The 17,832-nt window shown below is 38.1% G+C and overlaps 1 protein-coding gene across 19 annotated transcripts in view; it reads left to right on the plus strand.

The window, feature by feature from the left end:
* Positions 1–17,832, plus strand: part of PBRM1 (polybromo 1) — a 65,677-nt gene that overhangs the window by 31,741 nt on the left and 16,104 nt on the right. For all 19 annotated transcript variants that reach the window (XR_010072725.1, XM_063347689.1, XM_063347700.1 and 16 more), the window contains 11 exons: positions 1,006–1,282; positions 2,381–2,486; positions 3,746–4,388; positions 5,238–5,449; positions 6,557–6,742; positions 8,969–9,126; positions 10,064–10,330; positions 11,744–11,889; positions 12,225–12,382; positions 13,039–13,222; positions 14,485–14,695. Coding sequence is in view for 18 of the 19 variants with exons in the window: in XM_063347689.1 (XP_063203759.1) it covers positions 1,006–1,282; positions 2,381–2,486; positions 3,746–4,388; positions 5,238–5,449; positions 6,557–6,742; positions 8,969–9,126; positions 10,064–10,330; positions 11,744–11,889; positions 12,225–12,382; positions 13,039–13,222; positions 14,485–14,695 (2,548 nt within the window). In the remaining variant the exon portion in view is untranslated. The remainder of the gene's footprint in view (positions 1–1,005; positions 1,283–2,380; positions 2,487–3,745; positions 4,389–5,237; positions 5,450–6,556; positions 6,743–8,968; positions 9,127–10,063; positions 10,331–11,743; positions 11,890–12,224; positions 12,383–13,038; positions 13,223–14,484; positions 14,696–17,832) is intronic.

The following is a 17,832-nucleotide window of genomic DNA, read 5'->3' on the forward strand; positions in this document are numbered from 1 at the left end:
AAAAGTAGTGGAATAGTAAGACAGACCATAGTACCAAATAAAGACTGGGAAGGAGCAAATTGCAAAAATCACTAGTTTTGTGATCTTCACATTCAAAGAGAACTACTAACCTAATCAGGCAAGTGAAACTGTCATCAGTGTCCTTTTAACCCTATGTTGCTTTTGATCACCTTGTGCAAGAGAATACTGAAATGCTTAAAAGAAAAAAAATCTGTCAGGCCTTGTCATTTAAGAACAGTAAAAGAGAAAAAGTTGTGTTCATAGGTAAGAGAAATCAAAACGATTTTATTTTCTTCGTGCCTGAAGAGAACCTGAAAATGCTTTTGATATTGTCTGTTCAATAGTTGTTATCAGTTTCACTTGCTGAATGGTAGGAAGTAAAAGAAGATTGCAAATGCTGCTGATGGCAGAAGTGAAGCACTAAGAGGAATTCCAAAATGCTGCTGAAAAAGGAAACGAGGCAGAATTCATCCCATTGGGAAAATAATAGTGACACAGAAGAAAGTTGTTTGAATGTCCCTTTTTATGTATCAGATGCATGACCTGAATCTTGAGTATTGTCAGGCCTTTTACTGTTTCGGCTTTGGTTTTGCTTTACTTACTTCCATTGAACCAAATGTTAAAACTTGGAAACATGTTAAAATGTGGAATTTGGAAGCACATCTCTGTTCTGGCATTGCTCCTTTTGACCTTTGCATTTAGAAAACTAGTTATTTGTTCTATTCTGTAGAACACTGAAACTCAAGGTGAATGAGAAAAAAATTGTATCTTAAAGTTGGCTTCCTGTTTATTTAGCAGACTGCTTGTTATGGTGCTGTCCTTATTTGCAAATGGACCTGCATTTCTAGTACACTTAATGGTGAACTTCTTGGAAGTGTGTTTAGGTGGTTGTGGTTGTTTTCTCATGATAGAGGATAATGTCATTTTGATATTAGTGTTGGAAGTGAGGAAAACAGCCCCTGACATTTATTCTTTTCCTTTTTATTCTTCTACTTAACCTAACAGTAAAAAGAATATACGAAAGCAACGAATGAAGATCTTATACAATGCAGTTCTGGAAGCTCGAGAATCAGGCACAGGCAGACGGCTCTGTGATCTGTTTATGGTTAAGCCATCCAAAAAGGACTATCCAGACTATTATAAAATTATCTTGGAGCCAATGGACTTGAAAATGATAGAACACAACATCCGCAATGATAAGTACGTAGGGGAAGAAGCCATGATTGAAGACATGAAGCTCATGTTCCGAAATGCAAGGCATTATAATGAGGAAGGCTCCCAGGTACTGTTTTGATTCTGTAGTCACGCTTACCTCTCTGCCTCTTTGCAGACATATAAGTTATGGTTGGATGATTTAGCTTTGATTATTATTCTCATTGTTTATAATAATTGCTTCCTGAACTAAAATAGAAATATGACTTTTTCTCTCTGCTGAAGTTTTAAATTCTGTCTTTGTCTGTAGTTGTATAAACACGAAATGCAACACGCTCCTTTGCGAAGGTTAAACTTATTTCCTGTTAGCTAAACTTGTTCCTCTGCTACAAAGGACATCAGCTGAATGTTTCCTAATATAAGCTGGTTACTAAATTTTCATTAATCATTCTCAGTTAATCATGTGAAGGTATTTGCACAATGAATGGCCATCAATATGTGATTTGGAGCTTGGAACCTCTGAGAAGGGATGTTTTAAGCTTGAAAGAAACCAGCTTTGTTTTCATGGAAGTAGAGAGTACGGAAAATCAGACAAGACGACCTGACTTGTTTAGCCTAGCAAAAGGAGTCTGGAAGGAATATGGTTTTCTCTTAGCAATATATTGTAGGGTGTTTCTGTGTTTCTATATCGTGATGTTTCTCAGCCATCAAGCACGATGTTGTGGAACAAAGTGGTGGTAAGAAACCTCCAGCTGTTTCTAATGAGGAACTTGGTCAGCTGCTGTACAGGGCTTTATGATGAGGTTGCATTCACCAGGATTGGATTTGAAGACCCAGGGGGACTGTTTTAGTCCTGTGTACCTTGATGGAATCACAGTAGTTCAGGAGATCTTTCATTGCTCAGCAGGATGATTTGATGAGGAAGTTGATGAGACAACTGCACCTCACCACTTTGTAGTCTTTGGAATAGAAATGCAGCTTAATTGGATAATTTATTCAATATTTATATCTCCCTGATTTAGATGGTGTTCATCAATTCTGCTTATCTGTGTAAGTCTATTGAAGGTGTAAGTTTGAGAAATAAGCCTTCTTTTTAATCAAGTGTTTGGTTTTGCATTCAGCTTTTTCAAACTAGCATTTAAATGTTTCTTGGGGGCTAGTTCTAAACTAGTCTAAACACAGTAAACCTTGTTTTGTTTTGTTTTTTGATTACTTTACTGATTAATAGGTATACAATGATGCCCATATGCTGGAAAAGATCCTTAAAGAAAAAAGGAAAGAACTGGGGCCCTTAGCTGAAGATGATGATGTTGCATCCCCTAAACTAAAGCTAAGTAAGGCAACCTCGTACATTGCTATGCCTCATTTCAACACCTATGAAAACCCAACAATAGAGATTAAGAGATCTTCGGTTTAGCCAAGAAGACATGATCTACAAATTCACACTGACATGCAAAATAGAATTTTATTCTCAAAATCATGACAGCAATGAAGTGTTTGTGTGTGCATATAATAAAATCTAGTTGTTGCATATCGCATTTTCTAAGGAAAGTAACTTAGAGTGAAGAAAGAAAACTTGGGAATGTTGGCCTTTAGTCATGTGCTGTTATCCAAATGCTGCATTATGGGCTCAGTAACACTTCATTAACATGCTTAATGTATGCTGCTGGCATTGCTTACAAGTACGGTGCTTCTCAAACTGAGTAAAGCTCTTAATTTCCCTGGTTAAATGTCTGGGATTTCCACAGAATGATAAAAGAAATGTGAGCTTTATTTGGAAAATTATTGAAAGCCATGGAAAACACAGAAGTGAAATTTCCAACAATGTCTGTTCCTAGAGCTGTTGCCCTTAGAAACTGCATTTGATACTGCTCAGACCTTATGTCCCCTTATTATGTGTTCAGAACTTAACAAACTGAGAAGGATAAAATTGCACAGAAGGGCCTAAAGTACAGGCACACAGCCCTCTTGAAAATAGAATTGTGCAGCTCTGAGGTAAGGGACAGGTGGTAGAGAATTCACAGAGTCTGTGCAGTACAGTAACAGAGATCCTGAATTAACCGTAAAGCTCTGATTGCTAGTCCCATGGGAGGCCTTATTTTACATTTTACCTGTAATAATCTTCTCTAATTTGGCATAAACCTGTCGTAAAGGAATCTGATAATATTTAGAACGCTTAATTTTAGTGGTAGCAAAAGCCCCGTGATGACTGGATTGTTAATGGCTCTAGAGAGAAATTCATGTACAACTAGTAAGACCAAATTGAATTTAGAGAAGTTATTAATAACACTAGGTAGGAAATGATGTTTTCCATGCATAAGTCTGAAGAGACCTTTCGGTGGACTACATAGAAACATATGATTCTGTGTTTGCCAAAAGATAACATTAAAAAAACAACTATTCGTACTATTATGAAAAATAAAAGAGCTGCAACTCGGAATGGGCTCCATGTTGTGAGTCTTCTGCTCATACCATGAAGTGGTTCTTCAGTAAGCAATTCTGCAATGGAAAGGAGATGGACAAAGAAGTGTGCAAGCTCTGTTTTTGTAATGATTTTTTTCTTTTTTTTTTCTTTTTTTTTTTGTCTGCTTAGGTAGAAAAAGTGGCATTTCTCCTAAAAAATCAAAATACATGACTCCAATGCAACAGAAATTGAATGAGGTGTACGAAGCAGTTAAGAATTACACGGATAAACGAGGCAGGCGACTGAGTGCCATCTTCTTGAGGCTGCCATCTCGGTCTGAACTTCCTGACTATTATGTGACCATTAAAAAGCCCGTTGACATGGAAAAGATCAGAAGTCATATGATGGCAAATAAATACCAGGATATTGATTCCATGGTAGAGGACTTTGTAATGATGTTCAATAATGCTTGCACATACAACGAACCAGAATCTTTAATTTATAAAGATGCCCTGGTCCTGCATAAAGTTTTGCTTGAAACTCGGAGAGAAATAGAAGGAGATGAGGATTCTCATGTGCCCAATGTCACTTTGCTAATTCAGGAACTTATCCATAACCTTTTTGTATCTGTTATGAGCCACCAGGATGATGAGGGCAGATGCTACAGCGACTCCTTAGCTGAGATTCCTGCTGTTGATCCCAACTTCCCAAATAAACCTCCTCTGACTTTTGATATTATCCGAAAAAATGTTGAAAATAATCGCTACAGAAGATTGGACTTGTTCCAGGAGAATATGTTTGAGGTACTGGAGAGGGCAAGGAGAATGAACAGGTGAGCAAAGCCATATTTTTCAGGTATTCTTTATCTTATTGCATGAGTTTTGCGATAAGAGAAAGGTTGAAGGCTTTCTAAAGTGTTTGCTTTCCTTGATATGGGTCTTTAGAAAACTAAATCTCAAAAGCTTTATCAGGTCTTCAGTAGAATGTATGCTTTCTTTTATAAACAAGGAGATAATTTTGATGTTAATCTTCCAAAGGCTCATGTCGTGAAAACCAGGTTTGTGCTAACTTTCAAATTGAAAAAATGAAGGGGAGAAGCTGTTCACTAACCGCTTGACTAGTGGATTACTCTTTTGGAGCAATCACAGTTTTATGAGTTATGGCAATACTGTGCAAAAACTATGAACACTTGCAACTTTTTTCAGTGTTTTACTTGAATTAGGTAGAGTACTTGGGGATGTACAAGTGAGATCTTGACTCTGAAGGAGAGGAGGTAAAAAATGTTATTAAAACATCTTCTAACAGGAGTATGGGTAATTAAAATGTCAGTTATGTTAATAATAATGTTATTACTTAAGTTTTCAGAAGTTAACAGATAGAGGTCCAGTGTCAAGTAGTTATAGTTGCAACCAGTTACCTTTGATTTTTCTGGTATTTCAGGACTGGTGTATACAAAAATACTGTTTTAGGTAAACTGTAACACAAACTGCCAGCAGAGTAGCAGGTGGAGCATGACTCGCCAGTGTCTGCTGCTGCTTGTTACGAGTGATCACAGAAATCTGTTGGCAGAATGAAGTTTTAGTTTTATCACTAAGTGTGGCGATTGATGGGTATGTGTTTAGGATGCTGTTTGACTCTGCACAAACTATGTGTCTGCCCTGTTGTATGTATTTTTGTACAGGACTGATTCAGAGATTTACGAGGATGCGGTTGAACTTCAGCAGTTCTTTATTAAAATTCGAGATGAACTTTGTAAGAATGGAGAGATTCTTCTGTCACCTGCTCTCAGCTATACCACCAAGCATCTTCACAACGATGTAGAAAAGGAAAAGAAGGAAAAGCTGCCCAAAGAAATAGAGGAGGATAAGCTCAAGAGAGAGGAGGAGAAGAGAGGTAGCTCCTTTTAAGATTACTTTTCATTAATTTTAAATGTATTAATTGAAAAATATACCTGTGCATATGATGTATGCTCTGCTGTTCCTGCAGCTTTGCCTACTGAAGGGACCTTAATAATCTGGTTGTCCACCAAAGGTGGGGATTTGAAAGTTATGAGAGGTTTATTTTATTTTGATCCTTGGCAGCCGTGCCAGATGGCTTTAAGAAGGAGATTAGGTACACACTAACCTTATGTAAACTCTTTAATCAGAACACACTGGGGTACCAGTAGTCTTATTTCAGGGACACTATGAAAGAAAACAATATTTTTTTACTATACCTTTCTGCTGATAATTAACATAGCAATAACTGTTCCAATTGACCTTTTAGGCATTTCCTTTTTGACAAATACTGCTTTCTTGATGTGCTGATGGTGTTGGCTATGATCATGCTTTTAATACTGCTAAAGAAACGGTATTTAAGTAAGCCTTTTGTGTTTCTCACTTGGCTACTGCGAGTGTGAAGAAGAATGGGCTTACACTCTTTTCTAGGGTAAGGAACCTGTTGTGAAGGTTCTTTGTACTTCACAGTTCCTGGCTGTTACTGTCCATATAATTGTTGTGGAGCATGTCTAGGGGAATGAATTAAGCTTTCTAATTGCTCCTTCGCACAGGTGGGAGCAGAGCTGTTAGCTCTTTGTCCTTGAATTGTAACATGGTTCATCTTCCCACATAGTACTCATGTCAGGGGCAGTAAAGTCTGGTTGCTCTGACCAGGCTCGGTATCATGAGGGAACAACAGCTGTGATGCCCTTTTTCTGTCTTCCTTTGAGAGCTAGCCTTCTGAAGGCTTCTGACCTCAGTGCTGTCTTTGAGTTCCTCTTCACTCACTGGGAGGGCTCAATAATATTCAACTGAAGAAGGGAAACCCAACCTTCAGCAGCACCAGGAGCAGAAAGGCTAGCGGCATAAAACACACTTAAACCCTTCCTTCACGCTGGAGGGATGCATCGGGTATCATGTGGCACGTTCTGCACTCAGCAAGGGGTGAGGGAATTCATAGCAGCAATTGGCTAATGTGGAAATGTGGCATTACTAACATCTGTTTTTCCCTTCTTGAAATAAGAAGCTGAAAAGAGTGAAGATTCTTCTGGATCAGCTGGGCTGTCAAGCTTGCATCGGACCTACAGCCAGGATTGCAGCTTCAAGAACAGCATGTACCATGTAGGAGATTATGTGTATGTGGAGCCTGCTGAAGCCAACTTGCAACCTCACATAGTCTGTATTGAGAGGCTGTGGGAAGATTCAGCTGGTAAGGATGTCTTTGCTGTAGGAAAACAATATGGCAAAACTTCTTATTATTACTATTTAACACTGCGAACTTGAGCTTTTTCTGTATAGATGGTAGTTATTTTATTTGTAGAAGTGTGTGTAGACTGGTGAGTATGTTTCTTGTTTCTGAATTGCTTTGTTCCAAAGAATATTACAAATATAAAGTTCTTCAATCAGCACATGCTTTTTTATTGTTCGTCTCCACTTGCCCTCAAATTGTAAGCATCCCAGAGAACAGGCTCTTCAAAGTGCCATGAGCTCCTTGTAATTTAGGCGCAGAAGAACACATGGAGTTTTTCTGTGCTGAGAAATCTGAACTAAAGTTGGGCACATTTAACTGCAAATGTTCCACAGAACAGCTCAGTTTGAGAACTTGCCTTTGTTAAATTTCAGAATTGAGTTGAATCTTGCATTTCTTAGGCCAAATCAAGCCATAACAAGTACTATTTTGTTTTTTCTCATCAGTGATGCCCTCTGTTTGCAGCAGATACTTCACTTAAGTGTAAGGAAGGCTAGAGATACGGCCAGAGTATCAGATAAGCACGGTGCACTCTCAGCAATCCTGGAAACTACAGTTGCTGAGAACTACAGTGGGGTATAGTTGAGTTAAGCACCTTGGTTGCACTTTCTTTTAAAGGGATGGAATGGATGTGTTACAAGGACAGATTTAAAAGACTCTTAAATTTGGAGATGAGAAATGTAAGCCAGGTTATAATTAAGGTTTGCCAAATCATGTAGTGGGTAGAAGAGGTGAATGCAGAAATACTAGTTAACAAATCTCATAGTACTAGAATTGGAAGGCACTCATTGATACTAATTTAGACCTTACAGCAGCCTTCCAGTACCTGAAGAGGGCTTACAGGAAGGATGGGGAGGGACTTTTTATCAGGGAGTGTAATGATAGGACAAGGGGTAACAGCCTCAAACTGAAAGAGGGTAGATTTAGATTGGATATCAGGAATAAATTCTCTTCTGTGAGGGTGGTGAGGCACTGGAACAGGTTGTCCAGGGAGATTGTGGATGCCCCATCCCTGGAAGTGTTCAAGGCCAGGCTGGATGAGGCTTTGAGCAGCCTGGTCTAGTGGGAGGTGTCCCTGCCCATGGCAGCGGGTTGGAACTAGATGATCTTTAAGGTTCCTTCCAACCCAAATCATTCTATGATTCTAATAGATTAAAACGTGAAAGCGTTTGGCTTTTTAATACAGTGGTTAGTGAAAGCTTGTGGAGATAGATTATATCAGCAGGTTCAAAAATGGGTAAGACAAGTCCATGTGCAACAGGTCTAAACTAAATAATAAAGGGAATAACCAGCAAATAATGGCCAGGTAAAGAGAATAGCTCTTTAACACTCCCAATGCAATGGCTGTAGGAGTGGAATGAGTTACGGAGAGTGGCCAAGATCAAATGTGTTCTCCTAATAGCCCATCATGTTCACTCGGATGGATGCATTGTATTTGGGTAGATGGACCATAGGCCAGTTGGTTGTTTCTTATGTTTGTCTGTCATGGAGAAAGTGAATAGCACTTTTTAATCTGGTTCAGTCTACAGATTACAGATTTTCTTTGATTTAGACCAGTAGTACATATTTGTAACAACATCCAGAGAGATTGTGGGGTTGAAGAATGTCTCCTTCTCTGGAGATATTCAAAACCTGCCTGGATGCGTTTCTGTCAAACCTGCTCTAGACGAACCTGCTTTGGCGGGGGATTGGACTAATGATCTCCAAAAGTCCCTTCCAACCCCTGCAGTTCTGTGGTTCTGTAGCTTCTTTATAAATCATTGTTAACAATTTGAATTTGTCACAGGATAACATGGAAGAAATACTTCTTAAAAAACTTGAAGCCAGTTATCCAAGGTTCTTCAAATAATCAGGTGATTGTTGTGTAGACTTTGACACAATTTCAAGGCCTGAAAGTCAAGATTTATTAATAAGAACTGTTTCCTCCTTCATTTTCCTGAGTCAGATTTAATTAGGGAAAAAACAATTGTGAGGCTTTTTAAGCAACCGTATTTTTCTTACCTGAAACAACTAAGGAATCTTGTCTTGGTTTAGAACAGTTTACTCTCAGTATAAATGACTGCGTGGCTATTTGATTGATACATCAATCTATAGTTGTTTTTTCTTGATCACGCACTAGAGAATATGCAATTTACGTCTTTTTCTCTTTCTTTCTCCCTTCTCTTTTTTGTTTCTTTTTTTTTAAAGGAGAGAAATGGCTCTACGGGTGTTGGTTTTATCGACCTAATGAAACGTTTCATCTTGCAACACGAAAATTCTTGGAAAAAGAAGTTTTTAAAAGTGACTATTACAATAAAGTTCCTGTTAGCAAAATTTTAGGCAAATGTGTGGTCATGTTTGTCAAGGTGAGAGACTATTCATACATATCTGTTAAGCAAATAATATGCTCTCTGCTATTTTCTCGAAGAGCTGTAGGCATTCTAACACGGAGACATTCTACTAATACTTAAATAAAATCGGACTTGCTCCTGAGGACTGTTGGTATTCTTCGTTTTCTTCATGAGATACATAATTCATCCAAGTGATGATGTTTCCTGGTGCTGGTTGGTCTGTAGAATCATATGCTTATTAGATAATTAACTAGCTGATTTTTAGAGCATGTAGTAGAGAAATTGCAGGTAGCGTCTTGAAGGTTCCCATAAAAGGATGTAGATTTAGGTTTGGTAGAGAGGGAGACTTGAATGGCTTGGTAAGAGGATCAATTCTTTTCACCTCTGTCTCAAATTTGATTCCACATCATCCTTGTGCTGAGGATTTTTGGCTTGTTTGCAGCACCCCAACCCATCTCAGCCGGTTTTTTGAAGGTAGTGTGTTTGTACGGAACAAAGTGCTACAGCTGCTGAGTACATGAATGGGTATCACGGTCGCATATCAATGAGCATGGAGCTTACTCCTCCCTTTCCCCAAAACCTGGTGGTTGTGTCCTTTTTCCAAGTCAAAGCTCAGAAATCTTGTAAAGGTGGTTTTAGGCTGCAGGTCTTGTAGTTGTTAATGTACCGGTTTGGTAAATGAATAAAACCAGACTTTTCTTACATGACAACCTGTACTGAATTTAGCCGCTTCTCTAAGCGTGGGATTTCTTCTTGTTTGCTTTTAATTTTTAGTATAATTTGGATGTCAAACTGGAAGAAAAGAACTCAGCAGAAAGGCTTTATTAGTCTAAAAATGTTTCTGATAGAAACGTAGAAAAAAATCAGGAAGCATGAGAGGGTGTTCGCTGTGTGTCTATAGGGTATGTGCGTGTGTTGCTGGAAGATTTCATATTTTGTCTTTAATCTGCAGGAATATTTTAAATTGTGTCCTGAAAACTTCAGAGATGAGGATGTCTATGTCTGTGAGTCACGTTATTCTGCGAAGACAAAATCTTTTAAAAAGATTAAACTGTGGACTATGCCTGTAAGCTCTGTAAGGTTTGTCCCGCGAGACGTGCCCCTGCCTGTGGTCCGTGTTGCTTCTGTGTTTGCTAATACAGACAAAGTAGATGAGGAGAAACACGCTGAAACATTGGAGGACAGTAAGGTGGGAGAAAGTATCCTTCATCTTGAAAAGGTATGTAAGATAACAAGTGGAACATCGATTTTGTTTGTCAGATAAAGAATGACAAAATGTGACCCCTTGTGATTTCTGTTTCACAGCATCCAGACACAATAAAATGTAAATAAATATGTTTCTGTTATAAATTGTTATACACATTTGTAAATAAATACAAACAAAACATAAACAGACTAAATAGAAAATAAACTGTGTACATATTTGCTAGATTCTACAAATGCTTTCTTGTGATCATGTGAAGGGGCTGTTTGTTTTTTTTTTTAAAAAAACTTCTGAAAAGAAAATTACACTTTTACTTTAAAGCTCTTGCCTTAAGCCTAAAGAGTCGGTAGAACTAAAAGTCTAATTTTAGTTCATGGCAATGCTGAAGCGTTTTATTATGTAGTATTTCAGTAAAATAGTCAGTAGCTAGGCAGCAGTAAACGATGCGCAATATTCTGCTGTTCGTGATGTATTTATGGTTGATAACTGAACAGTTTATTGTTGAAATGCTTAAGAATATTTCTGTGCAGCATACTGGGTAAAATGTTTTGTTTTGTTGTATTTAGAGTTATAAAAGCAATAAATTTAAATACGTGTATTAAATTGAATTAAATTTATCTAAAATAAAGTTAGAACCATAAAAAAAATGAACTTGGAGTCATAAAATAAATGCGCTTTACATTGAATTCTCTAACAGAAGCTCAGAACAGAATACCCAGCACACTCATTGTCAGCTTTAAGCAGACACTTAGTATATATTGTATTTATTCATTCATGACATAAGAAGGGTTTATTTCTACTGAGAGAATGAAAACTTGTAGGGTCTGTTCTTTGCACACCTTGGGGAGATAGCTTGTGTGTTCATTGGCTTTCTGAAATCCTGGACTAAAAGGTCAAAAATGAGGCACAATGTGAGTTTTGACTAAAAAGTAAAAAATTAAATAGGGCAAATGGTATGAATTTGCAAGCAATACATGGAGTGCTCATGTCATTGTGTATGAGAGTTGAATCATTAAATTTCTATGTATGTTAACTTGGCCGTATACTCAATATGTATGACTTAATATACTCTTAAGCAAATTATTATGCTTTAAAACAAACCATCAAAATTTGCTGACAAGGTTTGGCTTGGCCGGTTAACCTTGAACCAGTAGAACAAAAAAGGTCCTGCAAATTACTGTTCTGGCAAAATTACAGCTTTGTGAAATAGGGAACCTCGCTGCATACATGGAGGGTATCTTTAGCTTTTGCGATTTTATTTTTAAATTTCAAGGCCTCTCACTTTTGCGTGTACGGTTCTGTTTAGTGTTTACCTATTATTGGGAACGTAAAGATAGAGCAAAGTCTTTTACTTGCACCTGGTATCTTTTCATATATGTGTTTGGTTTTCCTCCTTCCACAAGTTTCTAAATGCATATTCTTCTGCAGGACAAAGAAGATGTTCCGGTAGAAATGTCCAATGGAGAACCTGGTTGCCATTACTTTGAACAGCTCTGCTACAATGATATGTGGCTTAAGGTTGGGGACTGCGTCTTCATAAAATCACATGGGCTAGTGCGACCTCGGGTAGGAAGGTAGGTGCAACTTCTTTATTTGCAGTTTCTGTCTATAAAACTAACTAGGATAAAAGACAGGCTTGTTGCAAGAAAGTGCAGAAGAGGATGGGAAAAAATATTCTGAATGACGCTAATGTTACAAGCTCTTAATAGGCTGAGGTAGATGCTTAGCCACTGAATAAAAAGGTGGTAGAGTTGTACAGTTGGAATAGCCTGTTCTCCTGTACTTGTTTTTCAGTGACAGTCTTCCTGAGCAACCTAGTACGTCCAGCTACGTCTCATTTACGTCCTAAAGCATCTCATTTAGGAGGGATGGCCTTTCATTTATGTCAGTGGTTTGGTTTTCTTTCCAGAATTGAAAAGATGTGGGTGCGAGATGGAGCCGCGTATTTCTTTGGTCCAATCTTTATACATCCTGAAGAAACTGAACATGAACCAACTAAAATGTTCTACAAGAAGGAAGTGTTCTTGAGTAACTTGGAGGAGACCTGTCCAATGACTTGCATTTTGGGTAATTATTAACAACTTTGCATCCAATGGGCACTCTTTCTTTTCCTATACAATCTGAAGTGATTTATAGCTATGTGCAGGTTTGATTCCAAGTTTTTTTTTTTTTTCAATTGACTGGGGGAGGAGAGATTATTCAGTCCATTTCTAATATGCATTCCTGTCACAAGAACTTTCACTATAAGGAAGCTTTCTTACAATAAGGGAATTACACGTATGATATCAAAGTAAACATTTTCTGCAGCCAGAGAACAGAAAACTCCATTATTCTCGCTTATTAATGTAATTAATTCCAGTATGTGTTACTGGGAAAGTCAGTCCAGAAGGAAGTTGATATTTGGTTTGTTGCATAAGATGATGATTATGTACTTTGTTTTGTAGTTATGATGCTGTGCTAAATGTAGTTAGTGATCGTGGGGTTTTGTTGTTTTGCAGCTTTTCTTGTTCTTTAAAAAAATCCCAAAGCTGAGTGAAGTTCATCTAGGTTTCTCATGGGTGGCGTTATTTAATAGGGATATTGATTGGTGTATTTTCCATAGTTGGGGCAAATATTGTGAATCTTCCAGACTTATGACACTGGCAAAAACTTGAATTTCAACACTTTCTGTTAAATCCCTGCAAGTGTGGCTGCCTTCTTACCCAGCTCTTTCATTTCTGCAGGAAAGTGTGCCGTTCTGTCCTTCAAAGACTTCCTCTCCTGCAGACCAACAGAAATCTCTGAAAATGATGTTTTTCTTTGTGAGAGCCGCTACAATGAAAGCGACAAACAAATGAAGAAATTTAAAGGGCTGAAGAGGTTTTCACTCTCTGCAAAAGTTGTAGATGACGAAATATACTATTTTAGGTAAAAACGTGGTGGGAATGCGAGGGTGACCTGAGCACTCTTCTGTGTTGTGGGAGATGGACCCTGGTGGGCAGCTAAGCCCCCACCCAGCCGCTCGATCACTTGCCCACAGCAGGATGAGGGAGAGAACTGGAAGGGCAAAAGGAAGAAAAACTCATGGCTCAGGATAAAGACAGTTTAATAAGTGAAACAAAGATGCACATGCAAACAAAGCAGAATAAGGAATTTATTCGCCTACTTACCATCGTCAGGCAGATGTTTGGCTGTTTCCTGGAAAGCAGGACCTTGGCATGCGTAATGTTTACTTGGAAAGACGAATGCCATAAACCTACACATCCTCCCTTCTTCCTCCTTTCCCCCAGCTTTCATTGCTGAGCACAATGGCATGTCACAGGGGTATGGAATATCGCTTTGGTCAGCTTGGGTCAGCTGTCCTGGTCGTCTCACCTCCCAGCTCCTTGCCCAACCCCAGCCTACTTGCTGGGGGGCAGAGTGGGAAAAAGAAAAGGCCTTGATGATGCGTCAACACTGTTCAGCAATAACTACAACATCAATGTGTTATCAACGCTGTTGTGGTCATAAATGTGGTCATAAATCCAAAACACAGCACCTTACAGGCTACTGTGCAGAAAATCAACTCCATCCCAGCCAGACCCAGTACATAGATAAAAGTCATAGTGGTAGTAGAAGATGAACTTTGACTAGTCGCACTTTTGGAAAGAAATCTAGATAACACCAGTCTTTTCATGGTTTTAATACCAATGGATGTTTTCTTTTTCTTTTCCCAACTTTAGTAAAAGTCATTGCATTTTCTGATTGGTAAATTCTTTTGGATGTCATTACAATACTTAAGTCGTCATTATGGGTAACAAATAGCTTTCCAGTTGGTGGACATTGATATTAATAAAAATATTAAGTTCTAACTTAAGTAAAATGTAAAATCTAAGGAATATGTGGTGTTAACTGCATTCTACTGCAGAAATGAAGTACTTGCTGCATTGAAATCCCCTTCTAACTCACAAAAAATAAAAAAAACCCAGCCTTCAAACAAGTGGTTGAAATGAAACGCTGTCCGTGGACACTGAATGATTTCTGCTAACTGTTCTCAATGGAAGCACGGGCACATCCTGAGTCACCATTATTTCCATGTTGTTCAATGATAAAGAAAGAAAAGTTGGTTTTCTCTTAAAAAAATATATGCTATCTCCTGTAGTGTAGGAATGTATTATCATCTACTTTTGTCTTGCTCCTCCACCTTTCAGAAAACCCATAGTTCCTCAGAAGGAACCATCTCCGCTACTGGAAAAGAAGATTCAGCAGCTAGAAGCAAAATTTGCTGAGTTGGAAGGAGGCGATGAGGACATGGAAGAGATGGGAGAAGAGGAAGGTGATATGACTGAAACGCCATCTATGCCTCAGCTTCAGACCCCGTTAGCTAGTGATTTGGATATAATGCCTTATACTCCCCCACAGGTAAGGGTCTGTCTTGAGAAACCTTTAAACCTTTATATTCCACATTCTTTCCCCTACCAAAACAAACAAAGAAACAGTAACATTTTATCATATACACAAACAAATTCATACTTCAGTTGACAAGTCTATGGAATAAATTACGCGGAACAGTTCTGGCATATCCAATATGATATCCAGGTGATAATATTAAAGTCCATTAAAATATTTTTAAAGGAAATCATGCAGTTGAGGAAAATCTTCTAGGTGACATTTTTGTATGTTATGTTGAAGTTATTTCTAATTAGTAGGTTTTCTATGATGCGTGTTCAGAAATATCAGGGCCTGAAATATAAAATTGGCCTGTAACGGTTTAACTGTAGTTCTCAATTTTTCTAGTGCCCATTGTTAAGCTTAAATTTTGAAAAAAGATAACATTTTGGGTGTTACGGTATTGCTACATTTTTAGAAAATGCTGTGCATCATCCTCAAAGGAAAAAAAAAATCACATTTTTACTGTTGAGTTACTATTCTTACTTGGAAGTAGGAATTTGTTGAAGAAGTTAGAAGAACTGGATGTCCTAGAAGCTTTAGTATTAATTTGCTGATAAGTGGACAGGAGGTAGATGAGGAATTGTGTATGGCTGTATGCTGGCTTTAATGTGGCATGAGTCATTGATGCTGCTTAAATGGGGGACTTTGGACCCCCTTCCCTCTCTTGCTGCATTTCTTACCCAAGCCCTCGTATTCATGTAACTGAGTATTGGAGCAGGGTGGGGAACTGCTGTAACTGGAAATTAACCTAACCAAAACAGTTTGTTTGCAACTGGATTAAACCCTTTACTGCCTCATCGCCTTGCCACATCCAAGCTAATGCCAGCATTAAAGAAGCAATGGGAATGACCTGCTGAGAACGGGAGGGAGTTTCAGATGCTTTTCTAACCAGCAATATGGATTTCTGCTGCATTACGTTGACTATGAAGTGACAACCTCATCAGTAGGTGAAGAAATAATGTGATCCCCCGATAGAAGTAGCTGTCTTCTGATGTCATGAAAAAGATGTGATGAAATTGAAAGCTTTAGCTTCGTTTGATTGTGATTTTTGACATGTGGGCAAACCACCAAATGCATTTTCCTGTGCAAGGTTGTCTCGCTGCCCTTGTTTTGACATGCTGAATTTCATAAGTGGCATGGAAACTCTTGCAAGGTATTACAAATAGGAAGCATGTTACCAGCATTAACAAACTAATGTGACACTTTAGGAAGTGGAAGGTAACTTTTTATAAATCAAAATATTACCATTGTTAAGCATGGTGGCTGCCAAAAGCAATTTAAATAGGGATCATTGGACATTCAAGATGTTCTCAAACTACCTTCTGCAGCATTCACTGACTTTTGGTCTCCTTTTGCTTTCTGTCTTTATGCATAGCTGTGTTTTGCTCAGATTCCCTTAAGAAGTTTTATTTAAATACTAATACATGATATTTCTTTTAAAAGCCAGGTTGACAGTTGCATTATTTTATTTTTTTAATTGCTTGTAACGGGACAGTCTTGCAGAGCTTTCAGGATAACTGGTGAGAAGTCAGGCTCAGTGGGTAGATCCAACATGTGTGTATATACCGTTAGATGGATGTGAACTCTGAAGTCTAGAACTTGAAGTTTAAAAAAAAAAAAACAAAAACAAAACCCCCAAAAAACACATAAGGAAAACTGAAAAGGATCAATAGCAATGCATGCTAAGAAGTGAATGATGATTCACAAGCGCCCTGGCAGATTCCTCACTGCTGATTTGGAAAGAAAAGGGTTGTTAGTCTGAGCTGGCATTCAGAGCACGATTTAACTCTGGTGGAGAGATAACTAACATATAGCACAGAAATAAACTTTCTTCTTCATATAATCTGTTCCATTTATGTCCCTAGTGAAAAGTATCTTTTTAAACAGAGCTCCTAGGTAAAAGGCATGTATTTGCTTTATGTTCTCATAAATGTATAGACTTTTATTTAAGAACTATTAAAAACCAGAAATTTTAAACTTTTTTTTCTGCTGATAACAAAGAAGCTCTTACTACACCTAAGGATAAAAGGAGTCAAGACAAGTGAACACATGGTATTGTGGGGCTTGACAAACAGGTGGATGATGGTCTCCTGCTGCAGTTGGCTGTGAATGAAGTAGAACCTAAAAAAGAAAAAGATGTGGAACTTCATTTCTTATTTTAGCAATGTGGCTGAGAAAAGGCATAAAAGGGGTCCTGGTTTGTTTCTTCTCTTAACACATTTAATATGTGCGGTTATCTGACTCAAATGGAAAAAAGATACTGTTTAAAAATCCTCGTATCGCAGATGTAAAAGAACGGAAACTACAAGAATCAAATTCAGAATTCTTACAGTTTCTCAGAGTCCTGTTTGCCCTTCCAAAGTGGTGGGTAGGCTTTTACATTAGATTACTGTTATCGAAACTTGCAAGCACTGTCAAGGCAAAACTGGCTGATAAACTTGTATCTATTGAAGTGCAGATGTACAAAAGCCCAAATATGTCGTTAGATTTTCCTGTTTCTGACTTGAGAACTCTCCGTCTGCCAACGTGGGCTTGCCTGAGAAGCCGGAATGAGTTGTGTGTGCCCTGTGTGTCATCCCAGAACCTGCATGGAATTTTCTTCCCTTCTTCCATCTTAGAGACAAACCTAGAAGACTTCCTCCCAAAAAGACAAATGTTGTCTTTAGGTTCATAATGAAAACATTAAGGGTGGATTGCCATTTGGAAATTAATACAGTGAAGTTTGGAATAACATACGAGTATGCCTTAGCTTATCCAGTGCCTGGCTTAACTTGGTGAGCGAGGATTTTTAAGCATCTTGTATCACTGAAGCTTTGTTTTTATCTGAGAGAAAAGTGACCTGTGGGGTCAAAGTGGCAAATAGGAGTTAGTAACGTGGGCAGAATTTCAGGATAGGAAGAAGAGAGATGCATATATTTTTATTTCCTTTTTTCCCCCACCAGGTTTTGGAAACAATTTTCCTCTTCAAGATGTGAGAAATTTGTAAAGTTCGGGATAAAAGAAGGGCCTTTTGAGGGTTGCAAAGGTGACATTATGTCTGGAAGGATTGAAAAGTGTTAGAACACTGTTGTTTTCGTTTTTGGGTTTTTTTGTTGTTGTTGTTTGTT

Source organism: Chroicocephalus ridibundus, chromosome 10, assembly GCF_963924245.1.
Source record: "Chroicocephalus ridibundus chromosome 10, bChrRid1.1, whole genome shotgun sequence".
NCBI lineage: Eukaryota > Metazoa > Chordata > Aves > Charadriiformes > Laridae > Chroicocephalus > Chroicocephalus ridibundus.